The 19,213-nt window shown below is 52.1% G+C and overlaps 4 protein-coding genes across 14 annotated transcripts in view; 3 read left to right on the top strand and 1 right to left on the bottom strand.

The window, feature by feature from the left end:
• Positions 1-19,213, bottom strand: part of TMEM234 (transmembrane protein 234) — a 31,964-nt gene that overhangs the window by 12,113 nt on the left and 638 nt on the right. For 6 of the 7 annotated variants that reach the window (XR_002125918.1, XR_002125925.1, XM_019659591.1 and 3 more), the window contains exons 3-5: positions 18,475-18,541; positions 17,035-17,127; positions 10,675-10,756 (exon numbers count right to left, since the gene is read on the bottom strand). Coding sequence is in view for 5 of the 7 variants with exons in the window: in XM_019659591.1 (XP_019515136.1) it covers positions 10,675-10,756; positions 17,035-17,127; positions 18,475-18,541 (242 nt within the window). In the remaining 2 variants the exon portion in view is untranslated. Of the gene's footprint in view, positions 1-10,674; positions 10,757-16,519; positions 16,784-17,034; positions 17,128-18,474; positions 18,542-19,213 lie in introns of those variants that run through there. The other variant, XM_019659619.1, reaches the window with a different exon arrangement.
• Positions 1,325-7,039, top strand: CCDC28B (coiled-coil domain containing 28B). Of its 4 annotated transcripts, none has more exons than XM_019659561.1 (7): positions 1,325-1,345; positions 2,261-2,320; positions 3,544-3,730; positions 5,541-5,707; positions 5,828-6,021; positions 6,241-6,263; positions 6,851-7,039. In XM_019659561.1, the coding sequence occupies exons 3-7, from the start codon at positions 3,567-3,569 to the stop codon at positions 6,903-6,905; spliced, it is 603 nt and encodes a 200-aa protein (XP_019515106.1). In that variant the 5' UTR covers positions 1,325-1,345; positions 2,261-2,320; positions 3,544-3,566; the 3' UTR covers positions 6,906-7,039. The 4 variants fall into 4 exon arrangements, with proteins under 4 accessions (XP_019515106.1, XP_019515098.1, XP_019515118.1 ...); XM_019659553.1 differs by having other exon boundaries at positions 1,330-1,345; positions 2,258-2,320; XM_019659573.1 differs by lacking the exon at positions 1,325-1,345 and adding an exon at positions 2,636-2,812 and having other exon boundaries at positions 2,258-2,320.
• On the top strand, positions 7,205-10,030 carry IQCC (IQ motif containing C). Of its 2 annotated transcripts, none has more exons than XM_019659534.1 (5): positions 7,205-7,366; positions 7,789-7,932; positions 8,181-8,418; positions 8,624-8,742; positions 8,863-10,030. In XM_019659534.1, the coding sequence occupies exons 1-5, from the start codon at positions 7,220-7,222 to the stop codon at positions 9,601-9,603; spliced, it is 1,389 nt and encodes a 462-aa protein (XP_019515079.1). In that variant the 5' UTR covers positions 7,205-7,219; the 3' UTR covers positions 9,604-10,030. The 2 variants fall into 2 exon arrangements, with proteins under 2 accessions (XP_019515079.1, XP_019515074.1); XM_019659529.1 differs by having other exon boundaries at positions 8,163-8,418.
• Positions 10,125-16,412, top strand: DCDC2B (doublecortin domain containing 2B). Its single transcript, XM_019659646.1, is given in 11 exon segments — positions 10,125-10,724; positions 11,109-11,114; positions 12,137-12,188; positions 12,612-12,688; positions 12,934-12,986; positions 12,989-13,064; positions 13,330-13,476; positions 13,583-13,622; positions 14,690-14,825; positions 15,249-15,352; positions 15,628-16,412. Coding segments are annotated over 11 exon segments (1,044 nt in total). The 5' UTR covers positions 10,125-10,467; the 3' UTR covers positions 15,724-16,412.

The following is a 19,213-nucleotide window of genomic DNA, read 5'->3' as shown; positions in this document are numbered from 1 at the left end:
GGGCACACAGGAGGGTGGTGGGAGGAGATGCATGGGCCACATCACCATGAGCCCGTGTGCAGGTGAAGGAATTTGAGCCCAATCAGGGCAGGTGAGAGAGAGACCCACTGAAGGCGCTTAGATAAGAAATACGTAGGACCCACAAGGTAGGCAAAAGGCAAGTACAGCAGAGATCTATCTAGGCAGATGCAAATTGAGGCCCAAATAAGGTGAGTGGCACTCATCCCTGCTATCTGGGACTGTGCCATGGGCAGCATCTTTTGGCAGTGGCCTATCCAAGGGTATATACAGGCACCTCCAGGTTCTGGTTTTCTGCATTCCTTAACAAAACCACATCTTGCATGCAGTTCTTAAGAATGGGCTGGCTTCTGGGTGGCCGGTTAGCTCATTTGGTTAGAGCGCTGTGCTCCTAACACCAAGGTTGCCAGTTCAATCCCCATGTGGACCACTGAGATGCGCCCTTCACAACTAGTTTGAAATAACTACTTGGAGCTGATGGGTCCTGGAAAAGCACACTGTTCCCCAATAAAAGAAAAAAAGAATGGGCTGGTTTCTTAAACATTTCTGTTCACCCACCCCAAGCCTAGGTGTAAAAGCTGAGTCTCCTTGATAGGAGACATCCTACTGGTGGCCTCATGTAGCACCGTGTTCTCTCTGGGTCCCGGGCTTGTCTGACACAAAGAATGGTATGTGACTGCCCAACAAATGGAAGAGACAAAGTGCCCTTCCTTGCAAGCCTCCACAGGCAGATGTGACAGTCTCCGCCGGGCCTCTGCTCTCTCTAGTCAGGGTTCTAATGGGTTATTTTCCTGTGCTAGCTACATTGATTCCAGTCAAAGATCCTTTGGAGGGGGTCGGGAGGCTGGCACAACTCAGAGCTCCTAAGCAAGGCAACTCTGAGAATAACTTCACCCTAGAGGTGCTCCTGGACCCTCTGCCACTTTCCTGGAGGAGCCCTGGTGACACTCAGCAGTTCTGGTAGAGGAGAGGTACTTCCCAGTTTTCCTTTCTACCTATTCAGACCGCTCCCTCAGATCCTCCTGGTTATTGAAAAAGTCCTGAATTAATGCCTCCCCGTTTGGAGCAGTCTGGGCATTGGAAGCATCTGGCAAAGAGCCCTGCTTTTGAGCCTGGGAAACGGTGCCCGATCCTCCCTAACTCGCCCTGAGGCCCAGGCCCAGGGAAGCTGCTCCTGCCCTTCGGGAGGGGAAGGTGGGTGGAGCCGCTGTGCGCATTGCCCTGGGGCAGTTATTTGAGACTGTAAGGCTGCTTGGCCAAGGAGAAGCCATCTCCTGTTGCGCAGATGCTTGCCTCTCTGAGGAGCTGAGCTGGGAGCCTCTGCCAGGTCTTTAAATAGCTGCCCCATTGATCTGCCCCCCCACCCCCACCCCCGGGGCAGCAGCCGCGCTGGGTCAGCCTTCATCAGGTGCTCAGGTTTCCCTAGAGCAGCGGTTCTCAACCTGTGGGTCGCAACCCCTTTGGGGGTGGACGGACCCTTTCACAGGGGTAGCCTAAGACCATTGGAAAACAAAAAGATTTACATTACGATTCATAACAGTAGCAAAATTACAGTTCTAGAGTAGCAACGAAAATAATTTTATGGTTGGGGGTCACCACAACTTGAGGAACTGTATTAAGGGGTCGCGGCATTAGGAAGGTTGAGAACCGCTGCCCTAGAGGCTCCAGTCAAGCGCCCTGTAATCGCACCAGTTTCCATTGATCTGATGCTTCCTATTCGCGTCTCCTAGGCCTGGGGAGAGGGGTGGGGTTGGCTTCTTCAGTGAACAATGACAGTATCTTCTGTCAGGGCTGTTATGAGGATTAAATATCCATAAAGTGCTTTATAGGGGACCTGGACTCAATAGATTGTTGTCTTGCAGTTTATTACTGCCGCCGCGGCTTCTGGTGCTTCTTATATACTTTAATATATATTCATGCATATTCTCCCTCTCTCCTCTTCTTCCTCCCACTCCACACCCCCACCCCCACCCCTGCACTTTCTGACAAAGCCACCACCATTTTGTAAGTCTGTAGTTCCTCTCCAAAACTCACGGCAAAGTGAAAGGATTTTTAGGTTGCCATCACACAACCAACGTGGTCACCTTAGTTCAGGTGGGGAGGTAAAGTCGTGAAATGGTCAGCTTAATAAATATGGGGATATTCTCCTATCTTCATCCCAAACGCTAAAGAAGGTCACTTTCTCTTTAAATGCAAATTACCTCCTGCCAGCTCAGTTTCCACCCCTTCTGTTCCCTAGTAGGAGAGTGCTGAGGTCGGAGGAACCGGCACCCAAGCATCACTCCGGACCCCAAACCTCCAGGTCAGTTGCCCCTTTCAGGAGTGGGCGGGGACCAAATGACGCGGGTCGACACTCCATTTGGGATCCTGGCTCCTGAACTGAGCAATCTATTGGCTTATGGAACGTAGCTTTGGGAACTGAGCACGGGAAACAGATCCCGGGTCACCCCCAGCAGTTCCTAGGGAGCAGGGGATCCTGCTCCAATTCTTCTATCAATTCCCTGATTGGGCCAAACTGCTGCTGGGCGAAGCAGATGACGTTGACACCAGTCTCCCGTCCACTACACGCCCTCAGTGCCAGCCAGCCATATACCAATTGAAATGCTCATGCCCCCAGCGCCACCACCACCCCGGAGTGCAGAGCCAGACTTGATGATGGCAGTCTGGAGTGAGCAGCTCAGTGGGGAAAAACCTCTGTAAAGGGCCCCCAGACCTCCCTGGGGAGGACCTCCGCCGACCTGGGCTTAGGAGGCCGAGCAGTGCCAGCCACAGACCAGCCATTGTTGGGACCAAGGTAGCCAGCTGCTGACCGCCCCCTAGCTGAAGCCAAGCAGGGACTTTCTGAGTGGGGAGGGTGAGCCGCTGGAAGCATGTCCCAGGGAACTTCTGGGAGTTATCTGGTGTTTGCGGTTGGGGGTGGGTGGAGAAGGTGAGATGCCAGTGTCTAAGTGGGGGTAACCCCCACACTGAGCCCTGCCCTGCATGCCACAGCTTCTCCCACTATCACCCATCCACTGGTGGTTAGTGCTTGACACGGGTTTTCCCAGGCACCCACACCCACACCTCCTATGCTGTGACCTCCTATGCTGACAGGGTTTGTCAGCATCTGCCTAAGCAGTAGATAAATTGAACGGGGCTGGTTAAGACACCCCTAATCCTTAGCTGGTCTCCTGCCAGCTCACATCCACCCCGTCTCCCTCCACATTTCCTCTACCAGCTCCGCCCCCTCAGCTACAGGGGCAGGAAACTCCAGCAGCCTCAGGAGAATAGTATCTGGTGCAGACCTTTCAGGAGGGGCTGGAGGGCAGGTGGGACCTGGATGGATCTCAGAAGGTCCTTCAAATACACATCCATGACCCCAGAAGAGGGCCCTGCCCATACTGGACAGATGAGGGGACAGAAGCCCTGACAGACATGAGGGGACAGTTAGAAGTTCCCAGGCCCCTTCCTTTGCAGCTCTCGGGGGTTGCTGGGTGAAGGAATGACTTTCCCCCTCACATCTCAGTGGAACTGCCTCCCTCCCAGGGCCTGAGGCCCAGCCAGCCTCAATGGAGGACAAGAAGAAGAAAAGGAGTCCCAAGCCCTGCCTGACCCAGCCAGCTGCGGCCCCAGGAACACTCCGCAGGGTCCCTGTGCCCACCAGCCACAGTGGCTCTTTGGCTCTGGGCCTCCCTCATCTGCCTTCCCCCAAGCAGCGGACCAAGTTTAAGAGGTGAGTACAGAGGAAAGCAGGGCCAGGAGGGAGGGACCCCAACTCTGGGTTGAGTCCTAGGGGCAGAAAGGGAAAGCTTTTACTTACTAAGGAATAATTGATGTCTTCCCTGGGACTGCCCCAGCTGGCCCTTGAAATACTCAGACCAATCCCTACCCAGGTGGGTCACTGGGATCACGTGTATGATGATGCACCTCAGAGCAGGCAGTGAACAGTGCTGCCTGCCAGGAAGTGAGAGTCAGAGAAGGCTGTGGGCACACTGGAGGGAGAATGTTCTGAGGGGCTTACCTGGCATAAGTATGGAAGAAAAGTATTGCCTGGAAGGTTCTGAAAACCACAGGTGGTTTAGTGGCCCTAGAGTGTCATAGGACAAAAATGGTGAGGGGATACTCAAGTGTACAATTTGAAGTCTCTGCTTAATTTTTTTTCTTTTAATTATTTTTTATCATGAAATACACATTTTTTAGAATTAGTTTCAGCTGTACAACACAGTGCAATAGTTATACTTTTTTACCCCTCAAAGTGACAACCCTCCTCCCCCATTAATTTTTTTAATGATTGGGAATTTGTGTGTTCTCTCTCCAACGGCTTGCTGTTTCCCTGTGGCTTTGACACTCCCTGCCAGAGGGGCATGTTTGGGGACTGTCACAGTAGGTGTAGCTGAAGCTCAGGGCTGGGGCAAGAATAGGAGGAAGTACAATTGGAAAAGCGGGTGTGGGGTAGGGGCCAGGCTGGGAAGATAGTTCAATGTTATCCTGAGGGCAAAGGAAAATTCAAAAGTTTTTAACCCTTTTGCTGCGATGGTCTGATATATCTGAATGAATATATCTCAAATTTTTATACATAAAAATGTCATTTATCTACAAAGCAGCTCAAATTGTTATTATTAAATGCATAAAATAGTCAAAATATCAACTTTTTGCTTTTTGTGGATTTCTGACACATTTTGGGGAAAAAAACTTGAAATCAATTAACACAGCAAAAGAGTTAAATAGAAAAGAGACAGAAAGATATTTTGGGGAGAGATAAGATGGCTCTCGTGGCAATAGGAAGTAACTGTCCCCAAATTCACTGAGAACCAGTGAGGACAAGTGATTCACCCAGGGTCACAGGAGGAATGACTGGGAATTCAGAAAGGAAACGAGGAGTCCCCTTCCAGGCATGGCTCTGGCTGTATCACTGGCAGAAAAGACTCCTGCTGACCTCTTAACACCCACCCCTCCTCACCCACTCCCTTCCCTTCACTAATCCCAGTGCCCTGGGCAAGGCCAGAAGAACAAAGATCCATGAGTGGATAGGAAGATGAATTAGTGCATAGATAGATGGTACAAAAGACTTGGCAGCGGGCTGGCCGAGTGGCGCGTTGGTTGGGAGTTCCCTTGGGACACCTGCAGCTCTGAGCAGCAGGGCCCCAGTTCAGATCCCACATTAGGGCCAGTGATGCTGCGCCCTCTACAGCTAAGATGGTGAACAACAGCTCGACCTGGAGCTGGGCTGCTGTGAGTCGTCAGCAATGGCGTAGGCTGCAAGTGGGGGTGGCTGGCAGCTGGCGTGAGCTTTCATGAGCTGCCGTGAGCCGCTGTGAGCGGCTGTCCAATGCCAGTGGCTGACCTGCCTCACCTGGGAAGAGCGCAATGATAATCACCAACATAGGCCAGTGAAGCGACGTCCTCCTCAACTAGACTGAAGAACAAAAGGACAGCAACTTGTCTGTTCCCTTTCCCTGATTCCCCAATAACATCTTTAAAAAAAAACCATGGGAGTACCTGGCTGCTCCCACCCTGACCATAGTCACTTCCACCCCACCCAGGGTAGGAAAGGAGAAATGCCGCCCAGTGCTGGCTGGAGGTGGGGGTGGCTCTGCAGGCACCCCCCTGCAGCACTCATTCCTGACTGAGGTGACAGATGTCTATGAGATGGAGGGGGGACTGCTGAACCTGCTCAATGATTTCCACTCAGGCCGACTGCAGGCCTTCGGTGAGTCCTGGGGGCTGGGCTTAGAGGGTATGTGGGTGGGGCTGGAGGGCCTGGTCTGTGGGAAGCAGCTGGGACCAGGGTGCAGAACTCGCTCTCAGGGCTCAGACATATGCCATCCAGGGAAGGAATGCTCCTTCGAGCAGTTAGAGCACGTGCGGGAGATGCAGGAGAAGCTGGCCCGGCTTCACTTCAGCCTGGATGTGTGTGGGGAAGAGGAGGAAGAGGAGGAGGAAGAGGATGGAGTCACTGAGGGACTGCCTGAGGAGCAGAAGAAGACAATGGCTGACCGCAACCTGGACCAGCTGCTTAGCAATGTAGGTCAGGGCTGGGTACTTCAGTTCTTGGGGGCACTAGAGGGTCGGGGAGGTACATGCTCCCAAGGCCATTACTAGCCCCTGGGTGAAAAGCTGGGAATGCATGGAGCCAAGAGCTCTTGGCCCCTCAACCCCTACCAGAAGACGGCCCCCTGAGCATCTGAGGTTTGGCCTGGTGCTCCTCCTGACACAAACCTCTCTTTCTCTCTCTCTTGACAGCTGGAAGATCTTAGTAATTCTATGTATCCTTTCCAGGGGACCTGACTGTTGTATGTGTGTACATGGTACCCAGAGATGAATTCAGTTTCCTCTTTCCCACCCCCACCCCAGGAGTATTTACATATAACCAACATCCCTACCCCTTTCAGTCCTACTGAGTCAGAATTAGCTACAGACTGCCCCCAGGAAAAGGAGTACAGAAAGAATTTCCCAAATATTAGGAGAAAGGTGGTTGCAGGGAATATGTTTTACCTACCTATCAAAATCTTTGCAAGTACTTTTGCTGACACTAATCCATGGCAAAGCTTGTCTAATGTCTTCCTACTCTTTCAGCACTCAACAATTATTTTCACTAATTTAGATTATCTCCCCACCTAGTCCTAGTCAGAAATAGTGCAGGTGTACACACCTGCAGGATATAGACCAAAAGAGAAGAGGGTAAACCACCTAGCAAGAAATGCAAGTAAGGACTGCAACCTCAGACCGCAGACCACCCCAGAGTCCCTTGCCCAGCCCCTTGGCGCATTTGGAGAAACTAAGCCTGTGCAGCATGGGAAGATAGGGCTGGAAAGACTGGGGTTGAAAGCATCACAATCCTTGACTGGCACAGACAGAAGTTGCACCTGGCGGAGAACGCTGAGCCTGAGGAGCAGTCAGCTATGTAGGTGTCGGACCCAGGCCCAGACTACCCCCTCTTATTAACTTCAAACTGTGACTTTTTACGGACTTGTATTCCGCGGCCCCCCAGGTGCTAAGGAGAGGGGGGTATTGGGTGGAATTAAACCACAAAGAAAGAAAACGGCTCCGTGTCCTCCCTCCCCTCACTGCGCCTTTACTCGGCAGGGGCGCCCCAGCAGACACATCACTGGGCAACACACTTTTGGTTTGGGAGGCCCTGCTCGAGCAGGCGGGAATCCCGGGTGGGGCTCAGGTAGTGAAAGTTGAGGGCGGGCGTCGGGACGCTCCCCGCCAGGGCGAGATGGGGAAGGTTGCCATGGAGACGGCAGGGCGGGGCCTGCGCGTGGCGCAGATTAATGACGCACTGCGCAGGCGCCGGGAGGCCCGCAGGACCGTTGGTACCCGGATGGAGCCGGAGCAGTTGGTTCGGAAAGTGTCGGTGCTGCAGGTGCGGGTGGGGGCGGGAGGGGGGGTGCACCATTCCCGCAATGGGATCTTGGATTCGGACCTTTGAACGAGATGAGGCTATCACATTTAGTCGCCTATCTGCGTGCCCACCCCTGTTGATACCGACACCCCCTCCCCTAAAGAATGCTGGAACCCACGGACCCCCACATGACACCCCACACACACACACAACTCGCTCATGCGGGATCATGGAAATGGCGGGAAGGGCCTTAAATCGAAGAGGGGGATCCAGTCCAACAGGCTCCCTTGACGCCCTGGAGCCCCAGCGCACAGTATCACCTATCCCTTCCCCGTGACCGGGTCCCCTATTGCAGTCATTGGGATGACCTCAGGAGAATTCCCAAAGATGCCTTCCATTTTTGCAGTGATGAGGGTTTTCTTTCCCCTCGTTCTCCACACCAGGCCTGCGTCCGGGGCTTCTTGGTCCGACGCCAGTTCCAGAGTCTGCGAGCTGAGTATGAGGCTATTGTACAAGAGATCGAGGGTGACCTGGGCACACTTCAGTGGACGAAGGGCTGGATTCCTAGACCCCGATTTCTCCCACAGGTAGTACACACCCCAGGAGGCGAAGGGAGGGGAAGGTGCGACCTGGGCAGGGGATTCAAGGAGGTGGTAGAATCCACCCTTCCTGCTGAGGAGCTTTTTTCAATGAGTGGGCAGACTCAGCTCCTCTCACCCCAATCCTGAATCCTCGCCAATATGTATGCTAAATCATGACACTCAGGTACTTGGAGGGTTTCGCCCTGGGGCTCTCATACCTCTGACTGATTTATCAGAAGGCAAAATCCCATCAGACCTGGAAAGCTGGAGAGAGGGTACCAAAGCCAAAGCAGGAACTATGGAGCTGCTTCCCATGTAAGGAGCCTGAGAGAGAAGCCATCCAAGAGGAGATGATGCTGAAGAAGTCAGGAAAGAGCTCAGGAAACTCAGGAAGTCTTCCCTGTCGAGATGACAGCCCCTGGCTTCAGGACAAGCAGAACAGGAAACCCAGCCAAGAGGAGACCAGAGATATGCCAAGGATGGAGACCCCAGGTATCTCTCTGCCTAGATCAGGGTAAGCCCCTGACCCTCTCTGGGCCTCAGCCCTCCCATCTGAAAAGTGAAAGGCTTGTGCTAGATAAGCTGCATCCCTTTCCTTTTTCCTTCTGCCTGGTTGGGGGCAACTCATAGGTGGGCAGGCAAGGGTTCCAAGGTCTACCCCTCAAGGTTGCTCCCTTCTTTCCTCCCTCCTTCACAGAAGCTGCAGGTCCCGGACTGCCCCACAGCCAGACTGAGCTCCAGGAGCTCCAGTACTGCCGCAGCCACTTGGCCATGGAACTGCTGTGGCTACAACAGGCAATCAATAGCCGTAAGGAGGTATGCATTGATTTGGAGCCCTGTCTGTACATTTACAGCCAAGGGTGGGGGATAGGGAAAAGCCTCCCGCCATGCTTAAGCAGGCCTGCCTGGTACAATGTCTGTTCTTTTCTCTAACAGTACCTAATTCTCAAACAAACACTGAGATCCCCAGAGGCAAGCCAAACCAGAGATGAGCCCAGCATGTGTCCACACCATGGGGCACAAGCCTGTGAGAGGGCTGGATCACAACATAACCCACCACTGCAAGACCAGTCCTACAGAGACAGGACCACTGGAGAGCCAGATCATGCGGATAACTCCTGCTGGAGGCTCAAATCACAACCCAACAAATCCCCAGAAAGACTGGCCACTATAGACAAAACCACTGCTGGGGCTAAGTACAGGGACTCATGCTACAGGAGGGCTACACCACAACTTCCCACAACATTGGATAAACAGGCCTTAGAGAACAGACTCACCAAAGAGCCAGACCATGGGGGACAGACCTTTGGAGGGACCTGCCTACAGCCGATGCAATTCCAGGAGGACCAGACCCCCAAAGACCTCAAACCTAGGGGCAACTGTTCTAGAAAGGCCAGGACACAGGTGCCCACACTCTGTGAGGACCCAGATATTGAGGATAAATCTCCCATAGGGCCAGACCACAAAGAACCTGATTGCCAAAGAGCTAGGCCACAAGAGTTGGGCCTCTCAGAGGACCATGTTATCTGGGATAGGACTTTGGCAGAGCATGGTGGCCTGGATCTCTGGAAGACTAAACCACCCAAGAGCCAGACCCCCAGTGATGAAAGCTCTAGAGATAGAGCCTCCAATGAGTCTTGCCATGAAGGATGGAAAAACCAGAGGACTGGACCATAGAGATCAAAGCCACCTGAGAAACTATCTTCCACAGGGTCAGACAACACAGGAGAGGACCACTGGAAGGGCAGGCTGTGGAAAACAGGACCACTAGGCTAGACCCTGGGGAGCCAGGGTAGGACCAGATTCCCAAGGGGAATGATGTGAAATGGCGAGGAGGGAGATAGGCCTTCATCCAAGCTCCCTGGTACCAGCTCTGCCTCCTACCCCTGCCCCGGCCATTGGTGGCTAATGGGGCCAAGAGAAGCTGGAGCAAAGAAGGGGGTGGGGGGGGGGTAGGGGGGGAGCACCAGTACAGGGAAAGGAGGGAGAAGGACACTCTTTCATCCTCTGCCTGTGACTCAATCCAAAGTTCGGAACAAAGAGTCACCTGGGGTAAGTAAAGTGAGGGGCCCAATGGAGAATAAAGGTTTTTCTTGGATTCTGAGCCTGGTTGCATTCATCTGCCTTTGGTCAGGACAGGCTCTGGGCCCTCCTGTTCACTTCCTACTGACAAGGCATCTTCCCCAGAGCTGGCTGGGAACAGACTAGTCAGCCCTTGGGCTGTAGAGTGGCAGGGAGGTTCTGAGAAAACGTCCCTCTGCTCAGTATTGGAAAGTCTGTGTTTCAGTGTGATCTCTGCCACTGCCTCTCTCACTGAGCCCCAAGGTCTTCCTTGTATATAGTGATCACTCGCCCTACTTTTGTGAGGTCCCACCAAGGACAGATTGAATGAGACCCTGAATGTAAATAGATGTTCCTGCTGAGGCTCTGCATTCCTGAGTGAGAGGGCAGCCCCCCCCCCCACCTCACCTCTGATTGGCACTGCTCCCAGCCCTGGTTTAGTTGCCTGGCAACAGCTCTGCGTCTCTAGCTGAGAACACTATGGTGGGTGGCAGTCCAGCAGCCAAGAGGATAGTGGTACACCGGAATGGGGACCCTTTCTCCCCAGGCCGCCAGCTGGTGGGACAATGCCACTTCCCCACCCTGAAGAACTTCCTTGGTGAGGCAACATCAGCTGTACAGGCCCCACTGGCTGTGCGTGCCCTCTACACGCCTTACCATGGCCACCCTATCACCGACCTCACTGACCTGCAGAACGGAAGGCAGTATGTGGCTGCTGGCTTCGAATGATTTCGCAAGCTTGTGAGTGAGTTGGGAGTAGTCAAAGAGCCTAGGGAGGGAGGCAATAGCAATAGCAATATCATGTGTTCAGTACTTACTCTGTACATACAGGCACTTTATATACTATTTCGGAATGCAGTAACCCTATGAAGGGGGTAGTCTTGTCCCCATTCTTTAGAAAGGGAAATCAAGACAGTGAAGTTAAGCGATAAGTAAAATAGTGGAAGGCCGACTGTGTGGCACATTGGTTAAGAGTTGGCTCAGGAGTGCCGGCTCTGAGCAGCAGGGCCGTGGCTCAGATCCCATATGAGGGTCAGTGACGCTGTGCCCTCTACAGCTAAGATAGTAAACAACAGCTGGACCTGGAGCTGGGCTGCCATGAGTCGCCGGTGACAGCGTAGGCTGCAGTGGGCTGCCATGAGTTACCATGAGTGGCTGGCAGCCAGCGTGAGTGGCCGGCAGCTGGCATGAGCTGCCATCCAGTGACTGGAGACCGTTTGCCTCACCCGGGAAGAGCACAATGATAATACCAACATGGGCCAGTGAAGCGACGTCCTCCACGCTAGACTGAAGAACAAAAGGACAGCAACCTGTCTGTTCCCATTCCCCAATGCTGTTCCCCTCCCCCAATTTCCCAATTAAAAAATAAAATAGTGGAGCCACAGTTCAAGCCGAAGTATGACACTGATGTTTGATGTTTATGCCCATCACAGCCAGGACGAGCCTGTGGGAAGGAAAACATTCTCCCACAGGCTGAGCCCATTTTCCCACAGTCTCTTCCTGACTGGATCCTATAACTACACCAAACACTCTAAAACCATCCATCACTCCTCCCTGCTGGGTTTGGGTTTAGGCATCCGGTCCTCTGCATTAGGCTGGGGTCATCCCCCTTTGCAGGGTGGGGTTGTGCCTTCCACGATGGGAGAAGAATTTGAGTATCTGAGCTTCCAACTTAGATCTGGCTTCCAGGTCCTACTCTGTTCTCAGCTGAGGTTGCTCACTGTAACATAAGGAGCAAGGGATCGGGAACTGGACAGACTGAGAATCTGGGCTGCCACTTACTTCTGTTACTTTAGGTGATTCACTTAACTTTCTCTCAGTCTCATACAAAATGAGATAAAACCTACCTCATAAATGAGAACATTTCTGAGATACAGTAGGATGTTTGAATGAACTAGTTTCTCACAAGTTTTAATCTTATGGTTAGTGTCTGAGACCCCAGTCTGGATGTTCAGCCTGACCCAGAGCCCTAAGGCAGCTTCAAGTACCAGCATGTTTCTGGACTGCGAAGGCTGTGAGAAGGTTCCAGTGGGAAGAGATGCCTGGTGAGCTGGGCCTCAGCTGGACCTCAGCCCTGAACTCTGGCAGCTACTGGGCTGTTGAGGTCCCAGGCTATCTAAGATGACCTGTGACCTATCTGTCCTTTCAGCTATTTACCCCCTGGAGGGAAGGATCCAGGTGGAAAAAGCAGCAGATTACCAGTAAGTCTTCCCACTCTCCCAGGGATTGCCCCCAGCTTGGTCTGGGAAGCCAGAGGCCCTAGAAATAGCAGGATCTGCCCATCCCATGGGGGCAATCACAACCACTCTGGAGCAGCTGCTATGTTTCCTGGGTGCGGGATTTCAAGACAACTATTCCATGTGCTTTTCCCAGCTTTTTACTTTATCTCCAGTCTGTGGCCCCAAAGGAAAGAGGAAGCTGTAAAATATGTGGGGCAGGTGGGTGCTTAGAAGGTGACAGGGAGTTAGAAGCACCCTTTGGTGAAGGTATTACTAGTCCTGTCCCTTCTTGCCCGCTCCTGCCCCGTCTGGTTTCTTGCCCTCAGCCTACCTACCTTGGACTGACCCACCCCTAACCAAAGGTCTCAACTCTCTCCTGATTTGGGCACCTGAATTGGATTTCAGGGTCCTCCTGTGACTCAGCACCCGTGTGATGGGGGCTTTGGATGGTGGCTACCTGCAGGTTCCCCCTGCTATAGCTAGTGAGTGCTGGTGTCAGGGAGCAGAGGCATAGATTTTTGTTTCAGTAAGACCAAGAAAATGTGGGTAGGCTTGTTCCAGGAGCCCCTGGTCACTGGTGGGGATATGAAAAGTCCAACATGCTTGATTGGTGAAAACCAATGTGCTGGTTCTTGGACCATCTTCTGGTCCCTATTCCACTCTTCTTCCTCTCACATGTAGGCAGTTCTGGGGACCCTTCCCCTTACCAGGCTGCTCTTTGTCCCAGTGTGTTCAGGAACAGGGACCTGTTAAGTCCTCCATTTAGCCTGAAGCTGTCCAGGATGCCAGCGAGGACTGGGAAACAGCGTTAAAGCTCCTGACCAAGAAGGCCAGATTACAGAGCAGGGCTGTGTGCAAGTAAGTATGGGGACTGGGCTGTCCTTGATGAAAAGACAAAAAGAAAGCACGTTTCTCCACATGGGACTTCCTTCTATGTGACAGGGAGAGGCCCCTCTAGCCCAGCTGTTGGAGCCAGGACAGGGGCTAGGTGACTGGCCCTGGTGCCCATAGGGCCAGTGACCAAGGAGTACCTTGAAATTGTTGTACTCACCCCCTCACAGTCTGCCCAATATGATGAAGCATCTTATCCACTGGCTCTTATCTACTCACCTCTCTCTCCCAGACTCTGCACCCTGGAGGGGCTCCCACTGTCAGAAAGGGAGGCTCTGGTGAGTGGCCATTACTATGTGGCTGTAGGAGATGATGAGTTCAAGGCCCTCCCCTATCTGGAGCTGCTGGTGCCTAACCCCTCACTGCTCAGATGCTGCTGGTATGTATGTGTGAGGTGGGAGGGGTAGCAGGTTAGAACAGCGGAAACCACCCTGTCTCCATGTCCTCCTCTGCCTACTACAAGCCATTTCTTTTTTTCATTTCAGGCATCCCCAAGACCCAAAGTCTGGGCCCCACAAGCAGTGGGTAGGTGATGTGAGAAAGGAAGGGGAGTGACTAGCTGACTCCTCCTCCAGCTCAGGCTCTGCCATTATCTCACTGCCTCCTCTCAGTAATCTTGTGAAAGAGAGATTATTATTCCCATTTTCCAGAGGAGAGACTGAAGTTCAATGGAGTGAAGTAATTTGTTTAGAGTGACACAGTGATTGGGCTTCAGGGACCAGACCAGAACCTGGTCGGAAAGCTAGCTCATCCGGGCTCTAGGAAGATCTTCAGGACTCTGACTTCCTGGACCTAATGCTTTCTTGCCAGGTTGGATGCTAGGAGACAGAACCGGCATATCTAGCATAGCAGGGTCCAAAGGAGCTTATCAGTTCCCCATCTGGTCCCAGGCCTGAGCTGTCCAATGAGATTAGCCAGTGAGCATCAGGTATTGGAGGACTTGGCCTGGTTTCACTGGGCTTCTTTTTTTTTTTTTAAAGATTTTTATTGGGGAATTGGGGGGATGGGAACAGCTCTGGGGTACTGGGGGAAGGGGAACAGACAAGTTGCTGTCATTTTGTTCTTCAGTCTAGTTGTGGAGGACGTTGCTTCACTGGCCCAAGTTGGCACCATCATTGCGCTCTTCCTGGGTGAGGCAGATCAGTTGCCAGCTTCTGGATGCTGGATGCTGGCTGCATACAGTAGCCCATGGCAACCCACTGCCACAGGGGCTGCAGCCTATGCCGTCGCCGGTGACTCACAGCAGCCCAGCTCCAAGTTGAACTGTTGTTCAGCATCTTAGCTGTGGAGGGCAGTGTCACTGGCCCTCTTATGTGGGATCCGAACCGGGGCCCCCTGGCGTCCAAACCAGTTCTTAACCATCGCGCCACTCGGCCGGCCCTCACTGGGCTTCTTGAGTGCAAGGCACCAGCTGCTCTGTCCCTAGATAAGGCAGCCTGATGGGAAGGAGCAAGGAGGGAGGATGCAGGCTATAAAGATGGACAAGACCTCCTCTAAAAGCTCCCCCAGGCACCAGGGGTACTCAAGCCTGGACTGGGAGTAGAGAAAGTAGAGTCAGTGCCTGTGGCTCAAGTGCAGTGTCCCCTTTACAGGCCCATGGCCACAGGGCACAGGCAACCTGGCCCTCTCCAAAGGAATCAAGCCAAATTGAGCCACTTGTTTTCTATGCCAGACCCCAGCAAGCCATTCAGGCAAGACGCATACTCCCCACTCTCTCATTTCCAACAGGTGAGGGGACCCCAGGACCCAGGCCCTTTTCAGCTACCTTCTGACAAGGGACACAGGATGGTCCCTGCTGCTGGGAGGATGACCCATGGGGACAGAATGCCCAAGTACAGAGCTGGCCCTGACCTCAGCACAGCTGTCTACTACTTCCCCGTGTGCATATCCAGTCCCTTGCATCTTCACAGGGACTTAGCATATGAAAAGAAGCACATGGAAACTCAGAGCAATGAGACTTCAGGGTAGGATTTGGGAGGGATGGGCATGGGGTCAAAAGGCCTTCCTCTGAACTACCCTGCCATCCTCGGAGGTAATGAGGAATGTGGAGAAAGGCTCAGGGAAGGGGAAGGGGCTGGGAGAGAAGGTCAAGGGAAAGAATGCTGGGGAATCCCCAGCCTGCGCATCAGCAGATGTTGCCTCCATCATCAGGAGTGAAGGGAGTATATGGGGCTCCCCACCCAAGGTAGGAGACAGCAGGGGCCCAGGAAGCAGCAGATGATGAAGACACCTGGACAGAGGAACACTTGGATCAAGTGGGCTGGGGTTTGGGGCTAGAAGCAGTATGTTGGGACAGGAGGAGTTCTGAGCCGGAAAATGGCAGCCCTGGGTCCAGTTCTTCCCCACTGTGACTGTGAACAGATCTCCTAACATCTGAGAGCCCGACTGACTTCCTACCTTGTTAAATGACAGGGCAGGTCCTAATTTCTAAAGTCTCTTCCTTTTCTGGGGTTGGGAAACTCAGCTGCGGGCTGGAAGTTGGAGATGGGATGCTAATGGATCCACTTTGTACGGCCTTCGCCTCCTCCAGAAGGCAGCACAGATAGTGGAAGAGGCCCTGTCCCTGGAAAACCAGCCTGGGGCTGGGGCAGCTATCTTAGCCTCAGCTGCTGATCCGCCATCTTGAGAGCCAGCAGTTCCAGCCAGGAACTGGGGACTGCCACTCCACAGCCACCTTTTATCCTCAGCCTCCAGCAGCCTGTTGTAGAGGAACAAGCACTCCCTTGTGCTCACAGGTACGCTGTAGCCACCTCAGACCCTCCCCACTCTTCTGCTCCTAATCCCACAGCCCAGTCTTGCTTTCCTCTCTGAGCAAAGCAGCCCTAGCTATGAGGCCATTTCCTTATGGGGTTCTCTGGCCAGAGAAAGGAGTAGCCAATTGAGCCTGGGAGAGAGACCAGACTTGGGAGTGGGTCTGTCATAATAAAACAATACTTATGAACCTCCGTCTGTTAAGTACAGATATATTACAACCTACTACTTGCTGGAGTTAGGCAGTGCTGGGGCTCACGGGTGTCTGTCTGTTTGAGAGGGGTAGGCAGTTAAAGATTTCCACCCACCTCATGGGTGGGACATGCAAGGCTAACAGATAGCTCATCTCCCTACATCTACCATTCTGATGCACCTTCTTCCCCTCGGTTCCCCCCTCAGCCAGGCAAGGCTTTCTGACTGAGCCCTGGAGGCCTCCTGTTTGCATTTCTGGTTCAAAGACTATACCTGGCCCTCTCTATGCAGCTGGGGTTCTGCTCCATCGGCCCTGTTGCTGTGATGGTCCAGTTCAGTCCATAGTAACAGTGGCTGGGCTGGGGGCCTGACATGACAGCAGGAAGAGAGCTGCTGGGCAGAGAGGTTGCTGAGCGTGAGTGTGAAGTCTCTTGTGCTAAATCCTTGCAGTTGAACAGCACTTGAAAGTTACAAATCCCTTTCACTCTTGTTCTTTTATTGTGATCCACGAGGTAGCTATTGTCATCATAAGAGATGAGGAAGCTAAGGCTCAGAGGGTAGGTGCTAGGTCCATCTGCTCACTGCCTGCACCTCATGGCCCAAGGGTCTTCCCGGAGACAGCAGAGCTGGAGGGTGGTGTCGGCCTACTCAAAGGGTAGATGGTTGCCCCTGGGTCTTGTTCATTGAGCTTGTGATGCAGAGTGTAATTCCTGCCACGGTGAGCACCATGCCTGCGAATGCTCCTAGGATAATGGGTAGAAATCGAGGGGCTCTGAGCCCAGGCATGCCAGTAGGAGTTGGTGCAGGGCTGAGGGAGGGGCTCAGATGGGGTCTGTCTCCAGACTGTCCAGGGGAAGAAAACTCTGATGGCTGCAAGGAAGCAGGAGAGCTACAAAGGAAAGGGACAGGATGGGATATGGCTCCGGGGAAGAACTAACCCAGGGGTGTCAAGGCCTAAGTAGCTGCTTTCTACATTTGCAGTGGCCTGACTTACGTTTTCCACCAATATCTTCTCCAAGGAACTTCCCGACAATCAGTGTGAAGACGATGGCCAGAGAGTTACTGATGGGCACAGCTAGGGTCAGATCTGAGTGATCAGAATGAAAAGATCTCTGAGATGCAAAAATTACCTTTCTAAGCACAAAACACTTTCATTTCATCATCAAGACAGCCTTTTTGAAAAAGGTATCACATGGCCCCATTTTCCAGATGAAGTCACAGCAAAGCTCAGGATTCAAATCCAGGGCTTCTGACTCTAAATTCAGTGCTCCCTCATGATTCCAGCATGAAGACCAAAACTACAAGGTCTGGGACCAACCTGGTTTGCTGATAAGGAAGAGATCTTTGCACTCAAAGAGAGCTCCTGAAATCTCAAGGATGTCTGGACAGACAGGAACTCAGAGCCCCCAGGGTGCAGCAAAAAAAGTGCAATAACACGAAACATAGCCACCATTTATTAAACACATATTATATGCTGAGTGCATTATGTACACATCTCATTTAATCTCCACAACACTGCAAGAAGAACATTATCATCGTTTTGCACAGATAAAGGGAACAAAGTCTCAAAGAAGTCATATAAATTGAGGCAAATTGAGGATTTAAACCAAAGTCAGCTTGACTCCAAAGCTGTGCCCCTACTGAACTAAATAAATGGATACAGACAAACCAAAGAAGCAGGTGAAGTGCATTTTGTTTGTTTTAGCTCAGGCTGGGGCATCGAGGAGTTAAAAAAGAGAAAAAAAATGTCAGAGGTAGGAGGCCAGGTACCTGTTCAGAACAGGCCCCACAGGACTGGGCCTTAGGTAGAGGTCACCATAGTCCAGGACCTGTTCCTTAGTTTTGAAGCTCCAAGGAACTGACTCCCAATAAACAAACTTGAAAAAGACTAATGGCGTTAACAACACTGATAACTTAAAATGTCTTACACTTAAAATTTGTTAAGAGGGTAGATTTCATGTTAAGTAGTCTCACAAGAAAGAAAAAACAAGAAAGAAAAAACCAAAATCGAATGGATAAATCAGAAGCTGAGTTACTTGTTTACAATAACTCATAACTTCCAGACTGGGATGTTTAGATGGGCTCCTCAGCACATTCTTTCCCAGCACTTCCAGGTCTCACCTGCTTCAAGTAGAGGAGGAGAGAACTGTCCTGCTCCTCATCCCCTGCGAGGATCCACCATGGCTGGCATTCCCCATCCAAGAAAATGACACGACGCCTACCTACTCAGAGCTGCTCCCTTAAGCTTACACACCTTACATCAAATACTGGCTGTGGCTGCTACAGACTGATTTGCAACAGTAGATGGGGAAGGAAGCATCATGGTCAATGGAAGAGCCCGGGCACTGCAGTGACGCAGACATCACCCTCCCCAAAGTGATTCATAGGTGGCCTCCACCACTAAGCATAACAGTTCTGAAAGCCAGAGACCCACCTGTTGATGCCAAAGTGAGGTAGTAGAGAAGGGAGCCACACTGGTTAAGGAAAAAGGGTATCAGGTACTGAAAACAGAAGAAATCTGCAGTCAGTGGGATTGCTTGACTGAGGAGCACTGCCTTCTTTGAGCTCATATAACTTTCCTTGAAGAGAAGAATAGCTATAAGGGCCCAGGGAGCACCAACCCCCTGAAAAGGACCTTTCCAGGGCAGAGGCAAAGTTACTGATTGAACTCCATGCCTTTGCCAGGAATGCCCTCGCCCTCAGCCCTACTAGTTCCCATCCTCCCCATCCTGCAAGTCCCTGAGTGCCAATGTCACTCCCGCCAAGAAGCCTTCCCCAGTCCCCTAGCTCCAGCCTCCCTCCTCTGAACTCAAGCAGCACTTTATCTGTACCTCTCATAGCCCTTAGCCCTGAGAGGTGTTTGTGTCTATGTCTTGTCTTTCCCACAAACCTAGCCTGACGGTGTTGGGGTCAGAGGTAATTCTCCATATCCTTCCTTATCTCCCTCCCCAGGGCCAATTTGATCCTCAAGGCCTCCCTCCGGAAAGGTCTTTTGGCTCAGCATAATAAAATATAATAGCAGACATAGATTAAACACTAATTATGTACTAGACCCAATGCTAAGTGTTTTATGTGCCTCATCTCATTTAATCTTCACAACTGCCCTATAAGATGGTTACTATTATTATTCCTATTTTACAAATGATGAAACTGGGGCTCAAAGAGGACTAGTG

Source organism: Hipposideros armiger, unplaced genomic scaffold (genome assembly GCF_001890085.2).
Source record: "Hipposideros armiger isolate ML-2016 unplaced genomic scaffold, ASM189008v1 scaffold_10, whole genome shotgun sequence".
NCBI classification, from domain to species: Eukaryota; Metazoa; Chordata; class Mammalia; order Chiroptera; family Hipposideridae; genus Hipposideros; species Hipposideros armiger.
This window is presented reverse-complemented; position numbering and strand designations above follow the sequence as displayed.